This window comes from Tupaia chinensis, unplaced genomic scaffold (assembly GCF_000334495.1).
Source record: "Tupaia chinensis unplaced genomic scaffold, TupChi_1.0 Scaffold000274_1, whole genome shotgun sequence".
Taxonomy (NCBI): Eukaryota; Metazoa; Chordata; class Mammalia; order Scandentia; family Tupaiidae; genus Tupaia; species Tupaia belangeri.
Genome location: NW_006159756.1, coordinates 3116512 through 3135870, shown reverse-complemented (window position 1 = coordinate 3135870; position 19359 = coordinate 3116512). Strand labels below are relative to the sequence as shown.

Here is a 19359-nt window from a genome sequence, read left to right as displayed (position 1 = left end):
CAGCAGGGGTATGCCTCATGTCCCACCACTACTGAGGGGTGCCTTGGCTGAGTTCTCCAAAGCCCCGAGCGTCTGTTTCTCCTCTGAACAATGGGGTTGCTCAGTACATGAGGTGGAACCTGGTGCATGAACCCGGCACAGAACAAGGACTGAAAAATAGTTGCTGTTATTATTGTTAATAATAATACTGGGGACAAGCAGATAGCATAATGGATACGTGGCTTGACTCCCACATAGCCGATTGCAATACAAGTCCTGGGCCCAGAAACTTAAAACTTAGGCCGGGCGCATGTGCGTACACGCCCAAAATCCTGAGAGGAGAATGGCAGAGAAGGGATTGCAGTGTGATCATCCTCCCTGGGGAGTGATGTCTCACTTTCTGTCTCTCTGGTGAGTGCACACGCCCTATAGCAAAAATCTCTCTCTAAATAATAATATTTGTTCTGATTTGGACCAAGGCAGGGAGTGTGGTAGAGTGCTCATCCCTAGGGAGACCCAGCCTCTGAGGGTCGCCAGGTGGCCTAGAGACAAAGTGGGGTAGGGCCAGCCTGTGGCCTGATTGCTTCCCAGTCCCCTTCCCTGGGAAGCCGCAGTCAGCTCGTACTGAATCCCAGGGACTCGCTCACTGGGGAGGAGGGTGATGAGGATGGTGCCCGCGAGGTCACAGAGAGGATGCCATAGCATGGTCAGCCTGGGCTACACCACCCTAGTGACGTCATACTGCACTCGTGGCTCCTGTCTGCAAGCGCAGTGCCCAACACAGTGGGCGACAGCTACTCGTGAAATGAATCCATCAGGGTAGACTATGTTGCGCATATACCATGTCTTGGTGTTTTCAGATACTAGAAGTGGTTTGCTGTCTCTTGGAGTCGCAGAGAGCTATGAGGCCTTCTGAGTCCAACACACCTTCTGCTGGGTCCCCACTACCTTGCAGCGGTCCCTACATTACCACAGCTGCCTCCAGTGCCCGGGAGTTCGCTCCTGCCTGGGGCAGCCTGTGCCTTCTCCGTACCTGCTGGCCTCAGACTCTGGAATCTGATTTCCTGTCTCCGTGGCCTTGAGCAAGTCTCATGACCTCTCTGAGCCTCGGTGGCCCCTGTGGAATATAATCACAGAAACTGTCCCCTAGGCTGTGAGGATTCAGTGAGTTCATCTGTGTAATGCTTACAACATAGCAAGTACTCATTAAAGGTTGGCCCTGTTTTACCTGCAAAAGCTCACTCCCCACCCCAGAACACCGGCCCCACCCCGCTCCTTCCCCTGATTCAGGTGCAAGCTAGTCTGGTGCGGGTGCAAAGGTCAGGGCTGAGTGGGCCCCGTCTCTTCCCCTTGGGCCAGAGCTGACAGGGAAGTGAGTCACAAAGGACACCTCAACTGCAGTTTGACCTCCTGAACAGTCTGAACAGCAGGTGCCACCAGCTTGTGACAGGCCTAGAGGTGCTCTTGCCTCCCTGCCCACCCAGATGTACCCACACCAGGTGTATCTGCGCCATTCGGCGTGCCGAAGGGCTTCTGCTGGGATGCTCAGGAGTGTGCGAACGTCTGGCCTGTCTGCAGGCAGAGTCAGGTCTCGAGCTAGGCAGGCACTGGCATAGTCTTGCATGACCACACCCACAGGGCAGGCTGGTGCCTCCCAAGGCCACTCATGAGCCTGCTTCCTGCCCAAGTCTGCGGGTACGTTTTGAATGGATCTGTAGATGGACTTGTTTGGGGGACGGTCAGAGAGTGAGGTCCCGTGCCCTGTCTGGGAGGGTACAAGCTGTTGATGGAAAGACTCTGCCTTGTGGCTGAACCTGGCCATACGGCTCAGGGATGTCCACCCTAGCCGGCACCAAGCCCGTCCCTCTCAGCCTCAGCCTCCTTGTCTGTGCGGCAAACAGACCTGTGGTTGGCAAGGTGACCTGTGGGGCTGATGGCATTCCCTACGGCCACCCCTCCTGTTCACCCACACAGCGCCAAACCAGGTGTCAGTCCAGAGGTCAGAGTCAGTAGTAGGTGAGGCAAGTCACACGAGCACATGTCCCCCGACACGTCCCCGGTGCATCACACCGGCCTCCTCCACCGGCCTCCTCCCCCCCCAGGGCAGACTACAGGGGGAGAGCTCCTGTCGTCACAGGAAGGATCTGGGTGAAGCTCTAGGAGGGACCTCCAGCAGGAGCGGCATGGTGGACTGGGTCAGGGCTGCCCTGCCAGCCCAGGGACAGGACAAGGATCCAGGAGCCCATGTGCCAAGCCTCAGCTGGACACAGCGGGAGCAGGGAAAGTCGACCCAAACCCAGAGGATCATTTTCTTTCTCTTTCCTTTTTTTTTTTTTTTTTTTTTTTTATTTTGCTATAGGGCATATACACCCACTGGAGAGACACAGAGAGAGAGAAAACACCACCACCCCCCACCAGGGGCGTAGTCATGCCACAATCCCTTCTCCTCCATTCTCCTCTCGGGATCTGGGGTATGCACGCACACAGTCCAAGCGTGTTTCTCAGGCTGCCAGGTCTAGGACTTAAACCACACAGTTGACCATGTGGGGTCCAGCTGCTCCAACCTCCATGTCATCGGCTGGCTCCAGAGGACTATTTCTGGCCCCAGATGATCAAACCCCTTCTCCTTCCTCACTCACCTCCACTCCCCACATGCAGGGCTGGGTCTGTAGGCCAAGAGCAGCCTCCTCATTCCAGGGGAGCTGTTGGGGGAGAAGGGGCCTAGACTGGCCACCTAACAGGCTCTTACCAAGGTCCAGGAGAAGGGGCCTAGACTGGCCACCTAACAGGCTCCTACCAAGGCCCAGACAGGATTGCTAGCAGGGCCCTGAGGGTGCCAAGCCTCTGAAAGCCCCGGGCTGTGGCAGCATGCGGGGCCTGGCAGCATGGCTGCACACCTGCTTTTCCATCTGGCTTGGCACAGCCTTCTGAGTCTCTGTGCACCTGCCGACTTCCCTGGGCCCCTTGACTCACTGCCATGCAGCGGAGGTGCTTCCCAACTGCCCTCCCCAGATGGAAAGGGAGTGGGAAGAGCCAGGGCCAAGGGTCCCAGCCAGCTCATTCTAGCATGTCTGGGACCAAGGACTTCGGTGCCTGCCCAACCTGGAATCTGGATCTCTGCTGTGCCCCTCCCCTCCAGAGCAAGGATCAGGCCAGAAGTAAAATGTGGGCAAGCTGGCCATCGCCCTTCTCCAATGCCCAAATCCTTTCCTGACCTCATAGTCCCCTTCCTTCCCCTCCCTTCTCCACCAGCAAAGTCTGCCTGCAGAGAGAGCTTCGAGCTCAGCATGGCTAATGAGTCTAAGGCTCTCATCTCCTCCGGCTGTCAGGTATAGCCTGGGTGTTCCCAGCCCTCCCACTAACTGGCTGTGCACTTGGGTGGGTCCCTGTCCCTCTGAGCTTTAGGTTTCTTACCTGTAAAATGGAGTCAATAAGGTCTACTTCTGGGACCAGTAGATGGCCTAATGGTTATGTCGCTGATTCCCATGTAGTTGACCGCAGTTCAAGTTCTGGTCCCAGCAGCTTAAAACACACTGGGCATGTGTGTGTGTGTGCCCAAGATCCTGAAAGGAGAATGGAGGAGAAGGGACTGAGGCATGGCCATTCCCCCTGGGGGTGATTTCTCGTTTCTCTCGCTCTCCCTCTCTCTCTCTCTCTCTTTCCTCTCTCTCTCCAACAAGTGCACGTGCCTTATAGCAAAAACCTCTCTAAATAAATAAATAAATAAATAAATAAATAAATAAATAATGTCAGGACCAGCAGACAGCATAATGGTTACATCACTGGACTCCCACATAGTCAACCACGGTTTGAGTCCTGGAAGCAATGGCTTAAACTCACTCCAGGCATGTGTGTGTATGCCCAAGATCCCAAGAGGAGAACAGAGGAGAAGGGGTTGAGGCATGGTCATCTCCCCTGGGGGGTGATTTCTCTCTCTCTCTCTCTCCTCGGCAAGCGCATGTGCCCTATAGCAAAAACCTCTCTAAAAAATAATAAAATAAATAACATCAGGACCAGCAGATAGCATAATGATTACATCACTGGACTCCCACATAGTTGACCATGGTTCAAGTCCCGGATCCAGTGGCTTAAACTTACTCCAGGGGCTGGGACCAGCAGTTGGCGTAATGGCTATGTAGCTGAACTCTCATGTAGTTGACCATCTTTTGAATCCTGGACCCGGTGGCTTAAACTCATGCTGAGCGTGTGCATGCGTGCCCAAGATCCTGAGTGGAGAGTGGGGGAGAAGGGATCGTGGCATGGCCATCCCCTCAGGGGGTGATTTCTTGCTTTCTGTCTCTCTCTGTCTCTCTCTGTGGCTCTGGCAAGCACACACACCCTATAGCAAAATAATAATAATAAGAAGAAGAAGGTCTACTCATAGGATCCTATTTGATTTTAAGGGAAACAAAATCTTGCGTCAAAGGAACGAATCTAATAGAGGAATTCTGAGTCTCAAGGCATGGGTAAAGAATTCCGAGGGGAGGGCTAGGCCACATTCTCATATTGTGATTAGTTCCTTTTTGCCAAGAGGATGGTTGCCTGCCAAGAGCCCATTTCCAGTTGAAAGTTTCTCCTGCCTTCCCTGTGCTGGCTGAGGACGGGCACAGTGTCTGAGAGGGACGAGGAGAGCCCTGCCCAGCCCTCTGTGGGCCAGCTGCTCTGTGCTTTCTCATTTCCTGCTCACCACTGCTCTGGGAAACGTGTTTATCTCCATCTCACAGAGGAGGAAGTCGAGGCCCGGGGCTGTTGAATCTCCGGCTAAGGGCCATGTGGGTAAGTGCCAAAGCGTCACTGAGTCCTGGGATTTCTTGGCTCTAAAGTCCCTGCGTACAGAAGACAAAGTTCCCAACCCTGCCATCCTGGCTGCAGCGCCCAGCGTGGGCCCAGGGTCACCTTAGCCCCAGCTCCTGTGTCCCCTCCTCACCAGACTGGCTTGCCACACCTCTTCCTCCCAACTGCCCACCCGATCTGGGGGCTGCGGGGCTGCTGTTCTGAGCTGAGAGGCCTGAGATCTACGGGAGGAGCAGGAGCCCAGCTGCTCCAGTTTGGGGAAGGTCCAGCCTGAGCCCGGCTCCTGCCCAGGGATGTTATCAGCAGGTCCAGAGGGCAAGGTGAGGAGCAGGCGAGGAGGGGACAAAGGCCTGGGCTCGGAGTGGCCTTTGCCTATCTCCCACCCACCCTGCCCTGGGCTCAGGGGTGCAGGGAGTGGCTGCCAGGTGGGTAGCAGCCAGGAGCGAAGCCCAGATGGAGGCGCTGGGAGGGGGCTGTGTGAGCTCACCTGTGCCCTGCCCGCTCGCGTCTCCACCATGGGCCTTTGTGCCTCCACTTTGACACCCGGACTCACACTGAGCTGGTCTCCAGTTTGAAGAACCCATTCCCCTCCAACCCCTTGTCACATACACTCTAGGCTGTGGAGGGAGGGACGGGGAAGAGCGAGGGGCTGAGATGGATCTAGAGCCCTGTCCCATCTCACTAGCCTTTCCCTGGGGAACCAGTCTGTTAGGGAGGGACAGGGTCTCCCAGAGCCAACCCCAGGGCCTGAGCCTGTCTGGTAAGAGAATGGTGCAGATACCTCCCACCCCCAGAGATTTCCCAACTCCCCAGCAGCTGCTCTGGACACCCTGCCTCAGGCCCTTGTCTGGCTGGTCAGCAGGTGACCTTTGGCCGGCTCACTGGGCCCTCAGTGCCCGCTGTCCTGGGGACAATATAAAACAGGTCAGAATCCTCCTGCCGGCCCACTCAGGCCATCCCAGGAAGCATCGGCTGCAGGTAATGCCCCCTGGGGAGCGGAAAGGAGAGGAGGACAAGGGCAAAGCCGGCACCTGTCATGCAGCAGCAAGCCCGGAGAGCAGCTGCCAGCACCAGGGTGATCTCCGGAGATGGAGGCCCAGGAAGGGGTGGCGACTTGCCCAAAGCCGCAGAGGGTAGTGGCCGAGCTTGGACTCTAAGCCTGCGCACTGCCCTCGGTCTGATGTTTAGGGCAGAAGAAGCCTTAGACATCCGGTCCTACGCCCCATGGGGAACCTGAGGCCTAGAGAGGTGCTGAAACCTACCGAAGTCACACAGCACATTAGCACGGCAGAGGCTGGGCCGGACCCCGGAGCCTCGGTTCCCGTCTGGTGGGGCTTCTGCTCCAGCCCTCCTTCCCTCCCTCTCTGGCCTGGTCTCCCGGAGTTTGCTGACTGAGGACCCATATTAGCATGGGGGGCAGACCCCATCCCCTCCTGGCCAAGCAGCTCAGATCCACCCCAGGGACCACACCTTCCCAGGGAGCTTGGGATCCCCCTCACAGCACACTCCCCTGCACCAACAGGCACCATGCAGCTCCGGGTACTCCTCGCCGCCGCCCTCCTGGCACTCCTGGCCTCTGCCCGTAAGCACTTGTGGGGACTGGGCTGGAGTGGAGTGAGAGGAGACTAGGGGACCCCCACCCTGATAGGTGGCCCGTCCACCTCTGCTCATCCTGCTGTTCCCACAGGAGCTGGTGAGGCCGAGGACCCCACTCTTTTCGGCTTCATGCAGGGCTACATGCAGCAGGCCTCTAAAACCGCCCAGGACGCGCTGACCAACATGCAGAAGTCCCAGGTGGCCCAGCAGGCCAGGTATGCCCACTGACTCTCCTGCCCAGTCCTCAGCCAGCGCCCTGTTCCCACTGCCCCTGCCCTGACCAGAGCCCTGGCGAAGTGGCCTGGGGACTGAGCTCCCTCTTTGAGCTCCCGTGTTCGCTCGCGGGCCTCCATCAGGCTGTGGTGGGGAGGTGACAGTGGTGCGGCTCATTCCTCTTCTCCCCAGGGAGGCCCTGAGGTGGGCATCCCCGCCCGTGCTTCCATTTCGCTCTTCTGATAGTTTGGCTAGCGTCTGTGTCTGCCCTGGGATGCCTCACTGATCCCACTGCAGCCTAGGGTGTTTCTGCCTAGTTCCAAGCCCTGGGGCCAGTGCGGACACAAGTCTGTCCTTGCTCCCCCATCCTGCCCCTGCCCGCCAGCCCTGCGCTCTGCCCCTCACCCTTCCTCCCTCCCCTCCATTGGCCACGGCTGGCATTCTTGGAACACAGGGGTTCACACACCTCAGTTTTCACGACCAGCTGTGGTGCAGGGATTATTGCCCCCACTTTGCAGGTGAGAAAATTGAGACTCAGAGAGGTCGGGGCCCTGCCCCATGTCACGCAGCTCATCAACCCTCCAGTGATTTTCCAGATAAAGACTGCCTCCTTCTGCCTCCTCATTCAGTCACCCTGTACCGCTGCAGGGGTGCTGTGTGGGTGCAAGCCCTTCCCCTGCACGTCTCCCCACCTATCACTTTGTGCCCCGGGCCCCACAGGAGAAACAAAGGGAATAGACTTGGGCTCAGGGCCCCTTTACCACCTCCTATCTCTTCTGCCTGGCATGGCAGCCACGGTGCTTCCTGCCCGGCATTGCTAGGGGAGGTTGAGGAGGCAGGAGGGGCCGAGGACGCACTGGGCCCTCCACGCAGTCGGCTCTCACACCCACCCTGGGCTTCTCCTCGCTGATTTAACCCCCAGGGGCTGGCTGACTGATGGCATCGACTCCCTGAAAGACTACTGGAGCACGTTCAAGGACAAGTTCTCTGAGTTCTGGGACTTGACCCCTGAGGCCAATCCAACTCCAGCCTCTGAAGGTGCCTGAGACCTCCACAGCCCAAGTCTGCCTGCCCATCCGTCCCGCCAGCTCCCTGGGTCCTGCAGCCTCCAGGCTGCCCCCTGCAGGTCACTGGAAAGGGGCAGTATTCTCAGCAGTTTCCTACCTGCGCTCCCCCACCCCCAAGCCCTGGCCTACCCCTAGGCCTGCTGTCTTCCCAATAAAGCTGGGTCAGAGGCTGGTGTGAGTGGGCGTCGCATGCGTGCTGTGTGTGCCTGGGCATGGGAAGGGGGCAGCACTGATCCGTGGGTGGGCTCCGGGCTGGACACAATGCAGGCAGGCCTGGGGCCAGTCCATCCCCACGTCTTGGGGCAGGGCGAGCTCTAGGTTGTAGCGTAGGGTGTCTTGACAGGTGGTGTGGAAATCTACAGGAAAACAGGCTGACAGTACTCTGATAAACCGCTGGGGCTGTACAACGTGATTTCAGTGTGCGCCATGCCACGCTCCGTGCCTGGCACTCCTGTGTTATCGTCAGGGTTGCAATTGTGGGTGGTCACGAAGATCAGGAACTACCCGTAGGCTTGCGCCACCTGGGCCAGTCTAAGCACACCAGAGCGGGGAGCCAGCTGGGGTTGTGGTTGGGGTAAGACCCAGCGAGACTCCAATCTTGGCTCCACCACTCTCTGTCAGCCTTAGTTTCTTTATCTGTAAATAGCTCTCTGTCAGCCTTAGTTTCTTTATCTGTAACCAGGGCACAAGAGGGTCAGCTGGTGGTGTGGTGGTTAAGGCGCTGGACTCCCACATGGCTGACTGCAGTTTGAGTCCTGGACCTCGCTCCTTGCTTTCTCACTTTCCCTTTCTCTCTCTGTCTCTCTCTAGTCAAAGATGAAAATAATAACCCCCAGCAGGTGGTATAATGGTTCAGGCACTGGACTCCTACATGGCCAACTGCGGTTCAAGTCCATGACCCATTGGCTTGAAAGTCATGCCAGGCACATGTGCGTGCGTGCCCAAAATCCCAAGAGGAGAATGGAGGAGAAGGGATTTCAGTGTGGCATCCCCCCAGGGGGTGATTTCTCGCTTTCTGTCTCTCTATCTCTGTCTCTCTGGCAACAACATGCACCCTATAGCCAAAAAAAAAAGACTCTCCCAAGAAAACAAACAAAATAGCTAACTAAATAAATCTTTTTTTAAAAAAAAATGTAAGGCCCCTGGAGGTCTGCCGTGAGACTGATACGAGGCGGTGTGGCAAAGCACCTGCCTGTCACAGACACCTGGGGAGGTTCAGTGTTAGAGCTGAGCTGACTGGTTCCGACCAGGACTTGAGTGAGGTGGGGGCCGTTTCCTGGGAACCAAGAAGGAATGCAAGGTCACCCCAACGAAGGCTGCTTCGCCTGTGTCCTTACCGCCAAACAGACTTCACGTTGGAGAGTTCCGGACCCAGCGATGACTCGAGCAGCACCCCCACACTCTTCAGATGAAAAAAAAAAACAAGGCTGGGAACCAGCAGTTAGCATAATGGTTATGTCGCTGAACTCCCACGTAGTCGACCGCGGTTCGCGTCCCGGACCCGGTGGCTTAAAACTCACGCCGGGCGCGTGTGCGTGCGTGCCCAAGATCCCGGGAGGAGAATGGAGGAGAAGGGATTGCGGCGTGACCATCCCCCCTGGGGGGGGATTTCTCGCTTTCTGTCTCTATGTCGCTGTCTGTCTGGCGAGCGCACGCGCCCTATAGTGAAAAAAAAAAAACCTCTCAAAAAAAAAAAAAAAAAAAAACAAGGCTCAGAGAGGCGAAGGCACTTGCCTGGTGTCATCAGGCCACCAAATGTCAGGGCCAGGCCTCGAGTCCAGACACTCTGTAATGAATAAACGGGAAAAGTTACGTGTGTGCTGATGCACTCAGGTTCACCTAGGTGCGCACGTAGGCACACCCCGGCTCCCACTGCAGGCCCATGTTCTGCTCAGCTGGCACAGAAGAGCGCTGTTACTCCGGTGCCAGGTGTTGGGCTCCTGTGCGGATCTTGGTGGCACTGGTGCAACCAGCCCCACCTGGAGATTGCTGCTTCTGGAAATCCGCCTGGGCTTCTCTTCCAGCCCATCTAGATGCAGAATCTCAGCACCCTGAAGTGCTCCCACACGAATCTGGCTGACCCTCATCACAGCTCTAGATGGAGTGGAGCTCAAAGCCTGCCCTGTATCTCAGGACCAGAAGACAGCGTAACGGTTCCCTTGCTGGGCTCCCACATGGCCAACGGTGGTTTGAGTTTCATACCTGGAGGCTTGAAACTCACACAGGTGTGTGTGTGTGTGTGTGTGTGCGTGTGCGTGCCCAAAATCCTGAGAGGAAAATGGAGAAGGGCAGGAGTTGTGGCATGGCAAGGAGTTCTCGCTGTCTCTCTGTCTCTGTCTCTCTGTCAGGTGCATTTGCCCTATAGCAAAAATCTCTTTAAAGAAAAAAAATAAAAGATACAGTAGAGATGGAGAAGGGGCAAGTTACCCAGAGGCCTGCGGAGAGAGAAGAGGGGGAGGTCTCTCCGGGTGCACTGCCCACATTTGTGGAGGCGGATGCACACCTGTGGGAGTGTGCCGACGTAAGTGTGAAGAGCGCCAGCTGTGAGCGGCGACCTAAGTGGGAGAATGTGCACGTGTGCATGCACACCCAGGTGAACTTGAGAACATTGCTACACTTTTCCTTTACTCATAATAGAATGCAGGTGTGAACATACAAGAGTAAGAGAGGGGGGCTGGCAAGTAGCATAGTGGTTAAAGGCGCTGGACTCCCACATGGCCGACCACGGTTCAAGTCTCAGACCTGGTGGCTTGCTTTCTCACTTCCTCTCTCTCTCTCTGTCTCTCTCTGGTCAAACTGGAAAATAATAATAATGATGATAATAATAAATAAAGATAAATAAAATAATTCTTTAAAAAAAAAAGCGGGAGAGAGGAAGGAGATGGAGAGAGAGAGAGATGAGCACCCTCCACAGGGTCTGGGCATACCATGATCTTCTTCCCCTGCTCCTCCAGCCCACTAGATCTCAGGCACTCGAGCGCATGCCTGGCGTGTCTCCGGCTGACCCGGCCGGGGGTTTGGACTGCGGTGGCCCTGTGGGATCTGGCTTCTCATTGTAGTGCATTACGCAGAGCCTCAGAGCCAGCCCATGTGCCTCGTTTTGTTTGTATTTTATTATTATTATTATTTTTTGATCATCAAGGATGCCCAGGGGCAGACGGGTCTAACTCCACTCTGTGAATGACTTCACATCTTCATGCTTCAGCCTCCTCCTCTGTGCCATGTGTCTACTGGCAATCTACCCAGGATTTCAGGAAGGATGGATACCCAAACATCTTGGAAATAATGCACTAATTACTTCTAAGAGGTGGCTGTTATTTTTCTGGCTTGGGTCAGGGCTGCCAGAAAGAGGCGGCGGCGGGGACTGGAGCCACATGGGTAGGATGGCTGGCATCCTCAGCTGTGGCTGTTTCTGTTTCTGGGGAGGGCAGGAGTAGAAGGAGAGCTTTGTGAAAGAGAAAGAGGAACAGGTCAGATGGTGGCACGGTGGCAAAATGCCACGCTCTGTGAGGTGATCGCACATGGGACGGGTCCCGGTTCGAGTCCACAAAGACCTCCCTGAATACACTGAGCACACCTTGCTCATGATTTGGGGCTAGCTGAAGGCTGGGGGCGGATTATAGGGACAAGACTTTGTGGGGGTGGACTGCAGTGTCAAAACCCTGTTGGGGGCACTGTCTCCTCCCCACCACCCCCGCTGTCCTCTTGCACTCACAGAATAAAGAAATAAACAATACTAATAAAAGAAAACAAACTATTTGCCTAAGAGTTCTTCAAGTTAATAAGGAATGAGCGAGCCCTAAGTACTTCATTTGCACCTGCCAGAATTCATCAAGTCCTAATGGCTTGAGGTCTGCCCCAGCCTGCTTAGAGTGGAGGGCTGGAAGAAGCTCCTGTCCCTTGCCCAAGTGGATGGCCCTGCAGTGCCAAGTTCCAACATGGGATCAGTCTGGGGACAGAAAGCTCGCTTCTCCCAGCAAAGCCAGCCCTGATCCCTGACACCTGGAGAGCAGTCTGTCACTTGTCCTGGTCCTGTCCTCCCTTTGCACCTGAGCCTGGTCAGGACCAGGGTTCTACTCCCTGCCTCCTAACCAGCCAGGCACCCACAGACTCCCCAATATCGAACGAGGTTCCATAGAGGCCCAGTCTGGGTTGGGAGTTGCTAGGCTCTGGTAGAATTCGGTGCTCCAGAGCCACACCCATCCCGGCTTCTCTGGATGTCCCCGCCAGCGCCCCACATACCACCTTCAAGCTCCCCAAAGAAAGAAGCTGCTTCCTACTTTGGAAACATTTATTCTAAGAAACGGAATACTGGAAAGGGGATTGGTGGCAGCCGCCTCATTAGGCGGTCAGCTTCTTGGCGGCCTCATCGATGACATTCAAGACGCCGGTTTTGAAGCTCTCCCACATCGGCATCAGGCCCTGGTGGATGTCCTCCAGGACGGGCTTGGCCTTCTCGCCGAGGGCACTCAGTTGCTCGCTGGCCTTGGCGTGGTACTCCGCGAGGCTGGCGCTGCCGCCCTCCTTGATCGCCTCGAGGCGCGCGCCCAGGGTCTTGCGCATCTGCTCGCTGTAGGGCGCCAGCTGCGTGCGCAGCGTGTCCGCGTAGGCGCGCACACTGTCACGTAGGTCCTCGCCCAGCGGGGTCACTTGCTCCTGCAGCTCCATCAGCTTCTGGCGCGCGCCCTCGCGGAGCTGCGCGCTCAGCGGCTCCACCTTCTGGCGGTAGCGCTCCAGGTCCTCCTGCCACTTCTTCTGGATTTCGTCCAGGAAGGGCTGCGTTTTCTGCCTCACGTCCTCCAGGTCCTTGTTTATCTCCCGTCTCAACTCCTCTGTCTCCTTTTCCAGTTTTTCCCAGAATTCCTGGGCCACCGGGCCCAGGTGTTCATGCACCTTCTGGAAGGTGCTGCCCAAGGTGTCCCAGTTGTCCACAAGCTTCAGGCTACAAAGGGGGAGAGGACTGAGGGTCCCGGACTGCCGCGGAGCCGCAGGCCCGGTACCCCAGCTTACTCAGGACGAGCCCCCATGTGCAGCAGTGTGAGCCTCACTTTTCTCCTACACTCTCCACCCAGTAGTGCCCCGCCCCCTCCCCTCCCCCCCCATCCCATTGAACAGACGGACTGAGGCACAGAGAAGGTGTAGTGGGAGGCAGAGGTGGGACTGGTGCCCACTTCTGTCTGTCGCCAAAGCTGGGACCTTGCAGGACTTCGCCCTATATCCAGTCTGTCTTCTCTGGGACAGTCACCCCTCTTGCTGGCCAGGAGCAGAGGAGGTGGTTAAGGGGAAGGGACTTGCGGGCCCTGCAGGCCGCATGTGGTGCAGTGATGATGGAGTGAGCAGCACAGGGCTGTCCCTTGCTGGGGGGCCGTGACCCTGCCTGGGGATCCCATCTCTGTTCTCTATCCAGACCGTCTTTGGGGCCCAGCTCATCAAAGAGCAGGTGAGGACTGGACCAGCCTGGCTGTAACACCTTCCCATGCCCCCACGCCCGCCCATAGCCGGGTCCTTACTTGAGCTGTTTTCCCAAGGCGGAGGCTTCCAACTGGGACACATACTCTCTGCCGCTCTCTTTAACTGCATCCACGTACACATTGGCTAAATCCCGCACTCGGTCCCAAGAGGACTGGGGTTCATCTTGCTGCCAGAAGTGCCGAGCCTGGCTCCCTGGAGGTGGGAGGGGAGACCCCAGATCAGGCCAGCTCTGGGCCAGGATCTGAGCTGAGCTGCTGAGTTAGGAGCCAGGGGAGAGGGGGCTAGTGAGGGGGACTGCTCCCTGTGCCAGTTGTCCACAAGCTTGGGCCACAGGGGTGTGGGGAGAAGGGCCCCCGGTGGGGTACCTACCCGTCAGGAAGAGCACAGCCAAGGTCAATACCACAGCTTTCATCCTGGAGGGGCGTGGGCGACCTGGAGGAGAAGAAGGGCCTGGCTGAGTGGGGGGCCTTTGGTGTGCCGGAGCCCTATGCTCCCCCACGTATTCCAGCCAGGGGAGGAGGCCTCAGGTACCCAAGCATGGGCCTGGGGCAAAGGCTGGGCCTCAGAGCCTGGCGCAGGGGGAGCGGGCCCTGGCACTCACCTCCCTCAGCGCTGAACAGTATGCACGGCCAGCGCTCCCCTCCGTATTTATGTCCCGAGGCAGGGGCTGGGCCGGGAGGCTGATAAGCCCTGTGGGCCCTGTCCTGCTCACTGGTCCAGCGATGTGGAACTTAGAGTTCAAGGATCAGCTCTGTCCCTGGGGCCGGGCAAACAGAGTGGACAAACAGGAAGCTGCGGGGGCTGAGGGGCAGGGATCAAGGGTTCAAGTGAGTGTGGAGGGCGTGGCTGCAGGCCTGCAGGTCTCAGGGCCCCGGGTCAGGTCAGCTGCACCATCACCTTCCCCTCTGTGAGTGGGCGTGCTGCCACTGTCCCTTGCGCCAGCGCGGCAGGGGACAGGAGGAAGGGCCCTTGGGAGACCTCCTCCTCCCACTGTCTTCTTGCATTCCAGGGAGAGCTGCTCCCACTCCCGCCCTGCCCCCACCCCCTAGCCCCAAGGCTTGGGCTCTTCTCCGGTCCCAGGGTCCCAGCAGGTCCCCCACCTCTGTCTAGGCTGGCAGGCCTCCCCCACCTGCAAAACGGAGCATGCTGGTGCCATGGAGTTGCCTGGGGAGAGGCGGAGGGGCTCAGTGGTCTTCAGACCACGATGTAAGAGAGCAACTCTAGCATTTCGAAACGGATTCTAGAACCTAACGGGGACTGCCATCTTTTAATTTTGCCGCATAAAGACAGTGCTCTTGTCCCACTCCAAAAAAAAACCCAAAACTCATCATTGACCTCATTTGAACATCATTTTAAAACAAACAAAAGATTCTTGGGGTCAGCAGGTGGTATGTTGATTAAGGCACTGGACTCCCACATGGCTGCCTGTGGTTCGAGTCTCAGACCTGGCAACTTGCTTTCTCACTTTCCCTCTCTCTCTGATGGGTAGATGTGCCCGATAGCAAATTAAATAATAATAAATAAAAATAAATAATACTTTTAAAAAATGAAACTTTTTTCTTTTCTTTTTCAAGTTTACTTTCTCATTTCTTCCATGAGAGAAGGACAGAGAGAGAGGCACCACAGCGGAGTCTTCACACTACACCGCCCACCTCCACTCTCCCGGATCACGCGCAGGCGCACATGTAGCCAGTGTGGACAGGAAGGCGTCTGCAAGGGGACGTGGGACCCTCCCGCATGGCCCAGCACTGCAGGGCTTCATGTTCTGCGGTGCCACTGGCTGGCTCCCAAGGGAAAGTAATTTTAACACTAAAAAAGGCACACACAGAATGAAATCCCTGCAGAGAAGTCCCTTAGGTTGCAGATATACCGGTTTGTGGTTCCTATTTATGTTCAATCACACAGGGGGAAATGAGCCCCTGCCCTCGAGAACTCCTGACATGAGGGAAAGACCGGGCCCAGCAGGTGGCAAGGGACCTGATTCCTTATTGTTTTGCCTCCATCCCTGCTGGAGGGTCCTGAGCCCGTTTTGTAATCTCTCTGAGCCTCAGTGTCCTATCTGCAAACTGGGGTGAGAAGGGTCAGGGCTATTGGAGGCCCCCGGGGAGAGCCAGTAAATGCCACGTGCTGTGTGTTCATGGGAGTTCTCAGCACCGACTTGGAAAGTTTTTCTGGGAGGCCCAAGACATCCCACACCAGGCACTGACAGGACCCAAGAGGGGGACGGAGGCCCCATGCACGTCCTAGCTTAGAGGACCTTTGAGATCCACCACTCCAGCCTCCACCTCCCCCCCCCCCCCCCCCCCCACACACACACATTTTACAGAAGTGCAGGCTGAAGACAGTGGACAGAATCCGCCCAGTGCCTCTCATTGCTCAGGGAGTCACAGGCAGGGCCGGACCTGGAACCCAAGTCTCTGGACTTAGGCCTCAGGACAGAAGTGTACTCTACACCGTCCTCCCTGGGAAACTCCCTCACACTCTAGAAACTTGCCTGGGATCTTCGTCTGCCAGATCCAGGCAGGGCAGGGCCCAGGTCTCATGCCTTTTCCATCAGAGGCCGCTTTGGAGCCAGAAAGCTCAGGTTTGAATCCCAGCTCTGCCGCTTGTTAGTGGCATGACCCTGGACCAGTTATGTAACCTCCCCACACCTTGGTTCCTTATCTAGAAGATAATGCTAGAATATGCCGTCTCCTATGGTTATGGTGCGGTTACTGTGTGGGAGGCAGAATAATAGCCCCAAGATGTCTGTGGCCTAATCCCGGGAACCTGTACTGTTCACTTTATGTGGCAGTAGCAACTTTGCAGATGTGACTACTGACCTTGGGATGGGGTGATCCTGAATTATCCAGGTGGGCCCAATATTCACAGGGTTTCTCTGTGTGTGTGTGTGTGTGTGTGTGTGTGTGTGTGCGTGCATGTGCACATGCTCACGTGTGATCACACGGCAGTCCCTTCTCTGCCATCTCTCTATCCTCCTGGGATTTGGGGCACCCTTGCACATGTGTCTGGAATTGTTTTTCAAGCTGCCAGGGCCAGGATTCTAACTGTTTGGTCGGCCATGTGGGATCCAGTTCCCTTAATGATTAGGCCACAGGCCAGCCCCACAAGGATCCCTAAACACACACGAGGGAGGCAGAAGAGTCACAGTCAGAGAAGAGACGGGAGGATGGAGGCAGAGGTGGGAGCGCTGGGATTGCAGGAAGCTCCTCCGTCGAAGCTGGAGAAGGGAAAGGAAGGACCTCCCCAGCCTCCCGAAAGTACACAGCTCTGTCCCCGTGGTTTTGGTCCGTGTGCCCCTTTGTGCACTTCTGACCTCCAGGACGGTAGACAATACATTTACGTTGTTCTAAGCACAGAATTTGGACACGTATGCAAAACTGTTAGAAAGGCGCCGAGCACTGAGTCGGCAGTTCCCACCCTGTGTCCCAGAACCCCCATTACGGTACTGTCTCCTGTTCCCACGGACACATTTGCGTTTGTCAGAGCACAGGCCGGGACCTCAGCTGTCGGCAGCAGAAGTTGGGGAAGAGAGGAGACCCCATATGTCCCTGCTTGGCCCTGACCTGGAGGTACTGAGTTGTGGGACACCTGTTTCAGGACTGAACCAGCCCCGGCGTCCACGGGACCTTGCAGAGAGGGAGTGGCTCCGGGGAGCGGGCTGCCTGGGCTGCTGCTTGGCCTACCCCGCGGTCTGTGGTTTAGAGTGGGACAGATGCTGGTCCCCTGTGGCAGCACATGGGGTCTCAGGACAAGAGAGGTTGTTTTTTTGGGGGTAAGCTTGTCCCTGTCAGCATGTAGGGACCTCAGACACTGAGGCTCAAGCTACTTGTCCGCTTTCCATTTCTCGCTGGTTTATTACTGAAGCGAGTATTACGGCTGCATCCCAGCACTTGCCGAGTTCTTCAGTGGCCATATCACTATGTCCCTGCATGGCTGGAGGGTGGTTTACCTGTTATTCGGCCTGTAAGACAACTGCTGCTCAGAGCTGTCAAGACCTGCCCGCCCTGCCACCTTCGGCCATTAGCTTTAGCGCTGGCAGGGCGGGGAACCTGGAGGCCTGATGTCTAGTTCTTTGAGGGTGGCCTGTCAGCTCCCAGCGGCAGAGCTCCTGGCCCCTGGCTCCCTGGTACTCAGCCCAGGGACTTCTGTTTCTTGGCCCAGGGACTCCCAGGCTTCAAGAGGCGATGCCGTCAGCATCTTGACGAGCAGGAAAAAGAAAAATAATAATGTCCTCATGCACTAGTGTGTCTGTGCTCTGTTTCATTGCAAAATATTTGGTTTAAATCAGTCTAAGTTCCTGTTTACTAATATTTTGGAAAGGAAAGATGTCCTCCTGACAGAGGCTTATGGAAAACCCAACAAACTGGGCTCGTCAGAAAACCAGACTTGGGGTCCAGCCAGTCACCGTTGGAGATGTCAAGTCCACGTAGCCACATACTGGACGAGTTGTCTAGTGGTGCAGGGCCCACCAGCATAGACCCTTGTTCCCACTACCTCCTCGCTCATCTCGGGAGTCTCTAGAGGGACCATTTCTGAACAGGGCTGCCAAGGACTGGCCTTGGGTCCCCTGATGACAGCTGCAGGAGTGGATCCTGCTCAGGATGGCAATGACTCATTTCACAATTTGTCTCAACATACAGGTCAGTCTGCGTTGGGAGGACTCTGTCCCCGGCTAGGTCTGCCACCCAGCAGACACTCGCCAAACATTTGCTCAATGAATGACACTGGCACACTGCAGTTAAGGTCACCAGACTGGCAGAGGGTCATATGAAGGAATAGCCTTGGGAAGAGGCTCAGGAAACTCCACCATCCAGCGCTGTAGCAGCCACAGCTCAGAACACTGCATCCGAGCACAGGGTGCAGGCGGGATGGAGTAGAGGGGCTGGGCCACTCTGAGTGAGCAGGGGAGAGGGGATGCTCCCTCCCATACTATTTCCGGTTGGGCAGTTTTGTTGCAGCTGTTATGCGAGATCCCCAGGTCAGACACCCTAGGTCTGGCACAGTAACTAACTATGCCAGATTCTTTGCTGCCCTCCCTCTTAGGAGCTAAGGCCAGGACAGGTCAGCTATGGCTAGCATGAGAGAAGCACAGTAGCCCCCTGAATTGTTTTCGATGTAAACATTTTCCTTTGTATTGCTAATGAAGTGTGTGAGTGCACATGTGAGAGAGAGAGAGAAAAAGAGCAAGAGGAATGCCCTCCACAGTCTGGTCACCCTGTGGTTGCCTTCCTCCAGCTCTCCAGCCCATCAGCTCTTAGGCACCTGCACACCTGCCCACTGTGCTTCAGGCTGACTGGGCTGGGGATTCAAGCTTGGGCAGCACACCACCACGGCAGCATGGAGTCAGCCTGAGCCCCATGAATTCCTATATATATATATAGGGAGTCCAGCACTTTAATCACTATGCCATCTGCCAGCCCCCATGAGTTTGGGTTTTAAGGTCTAGTATTTTTTATTTTTACTTATTACTTTTTTTAAAGAATTATTAATTTGTTTATTTAATTCCATTTGTTGTAATTATAATTTTTTAATTTGACCAGGGAGAGACAGAGAGAGAATGAAAGGGAAAGTGAGAAAGCAAGCCACCAGGCCCAGGACTCTAACCGCAGTCAGCTATGTGGGAATCCAGTACGTTTAACTACCACACGACCTGCTGGCCCCAGTACCCTGAATTTTTTTTTTTTTTTTTGGAGAGGTTTTTGCTATAGGGCGCATGCGCTTGCCAGACAGAGAGAGAGAGAGACAGAGAGACAGAAAGTGAGAAATCACCCCCCCAGGGGGGATGGCCACACCGCAATCCCTTCTCCTCCATTCTCCTCTCGGGATCTTGGGCACGCACGCACACACGCCCAGCGTGAGTTTAAGCCGCCGGGTCCAAGACTTGAACCGCAGTCGACTACATGGGAGTCCAGCGACATAGCCATTACGTTACCTGCTGGTTCCAGTATCCTGAATTCTTCATCTTGCAGCTGGAGTGGGGCGGGGCTGGCACAAAGTCAGAGAGAAGCCTGAAGAAGGGTTTGCCAGCATGGCTTCTATCTTCTAGGTCTACGTCCAGGAGACAGCTCTGTTCCCTCCAGAACCTGACTACCTCTAGCCCTTTATACTTTTTTTTTGAGAGGTTTTTGCTATAAGGTGCGTGCTCTCACCAGAAAGACAGAGAGAGACAAAGACACAGAAAGTGAGAAATCACCCCCCAGGTGGGATGGCCATGCTGCAATCCCTTCTCCTCCAT

The 19359-nt window shown here is 56.0% G+C and overlaps 3 protein-coding genes across 4 annotated transcripts in view; 1 reads left to right on the top strand and 2 right to left on the bottom strand.

Annotated features, from left to right (window-relative positions):
• The window catches only part of APOA4 (apolipoprotein A4), a 6622-nt gene extending 3211 nt beyond the window's left edge, over positions 1-3411 (bottom strand). Inside the window, exon 1 of one of the 2 annotated variants that reach the window (XM_014588379.2) lies at positions 3394-3411. The gene's annotated coding sequence lies outside the window, so the exon portion shown is untranslated. Of the gene's footprint in view, positions 1-1012; positions 1077-3393 lie in introns of those variants that run through there. The other variant, XM_014588381.2, reaches the window with a different exon arrangement.
• Positions 3412-5663: 2252 nt separating this feature from the next.
• Positions 5664-7827, top strand: APOC3 (apolipoprotein C3). Its single transcript, XM_006149985.3, has 4 exons — positions 5664-5751; positions 6296-6355; positions 6461-6584; positions 7505-7827. Exons 2-4 carry the CDS (start codon positions 6301-6303, stop codon positions 7626-7628), a joined length of 303 nt encoding a protein of 100 aa, XP_006150047.1. The 5' UTR covers positions 5664-5751; positions 6296-6300; the 3' UTR covers positions 7629-7827.
• A 4098-nt stretch (positions 7828-11925) lies between these two features.
• Positions 11926-13829, bottom strand: APOA1 (apolipoprotein A1). Its single transcript, XM_006149984.3, has 4 exons — positions 13723-13829; positions 13491-13553; positions 13160-13313; positions 11926-12591 (listed from the first exon to the last, which is right to left on the bottom strand). The coding sequence occupies exons 2-4, from the start codon at positions 13531-13533 to the stop codon at positions 11991-11993; spliced, it is 798 nt and encodes a 265-aa protein (XP_006150046.1). The 5' UTR covers positions 13534-13553; positions 13723-13829; the 3' UTR covers positions 11926-11990.
• Positions 13830-19359: the final 5530 nt, after the last annotated feature.

What these genes read in the sequence shown, in the direction of transcription:
- APOA1 (XM_006149984.3), bottom strand. Translation starts at nt 13,533, where the DNA reads ATGAAAGCTGTGGTATTGACCTTGGCTGTGCTCTTCCTGACGG. An exon ending in GGCTGTGCTCTTCCTGACGG is followed by an intron (nt 13,314 to 13,490) that starts GTAGGTACCCCA and finishes TCCCACCTCCAG; the next exon opens with GGAGCCAGGCTCGGCACTTC. An exon ending in GCCTTGGGAAAACAGCTCAA is followed by an intron (nt 12,592 to 13,159) that starts GTAAGGACCCGG and finishes CCCCCTTTGTAG; the next exon opens with CCTGAAGCTTGTGGACAACT.
- APOC3 (XM_006149985.3), top strand. Translation starts at nt 6,301, where the DNA reads ATGCAGCTCCGGGTACTCCTCGCCGCCGCCCTCCTGGCACTCCTGGCC. An exon ending in GGCACTCCTGGCCTCTGCCC is followed by an intron (nt 6,356 to 6,460) that starts GTAAGCACTTGT and finishes CTGTTCCCACAG; the next exon opens with GAGCTGGTGAGGCCGAGGAC. An exon ending in CAGGTGGCCCAGCAGGCCAG is followed by an intron (nt 6,585 to 7,504) that starts GTATGCCCACTG and finishes TTTAACCCCCAG; the next exon opens with GGGCTGGCTGACTGATGGCA.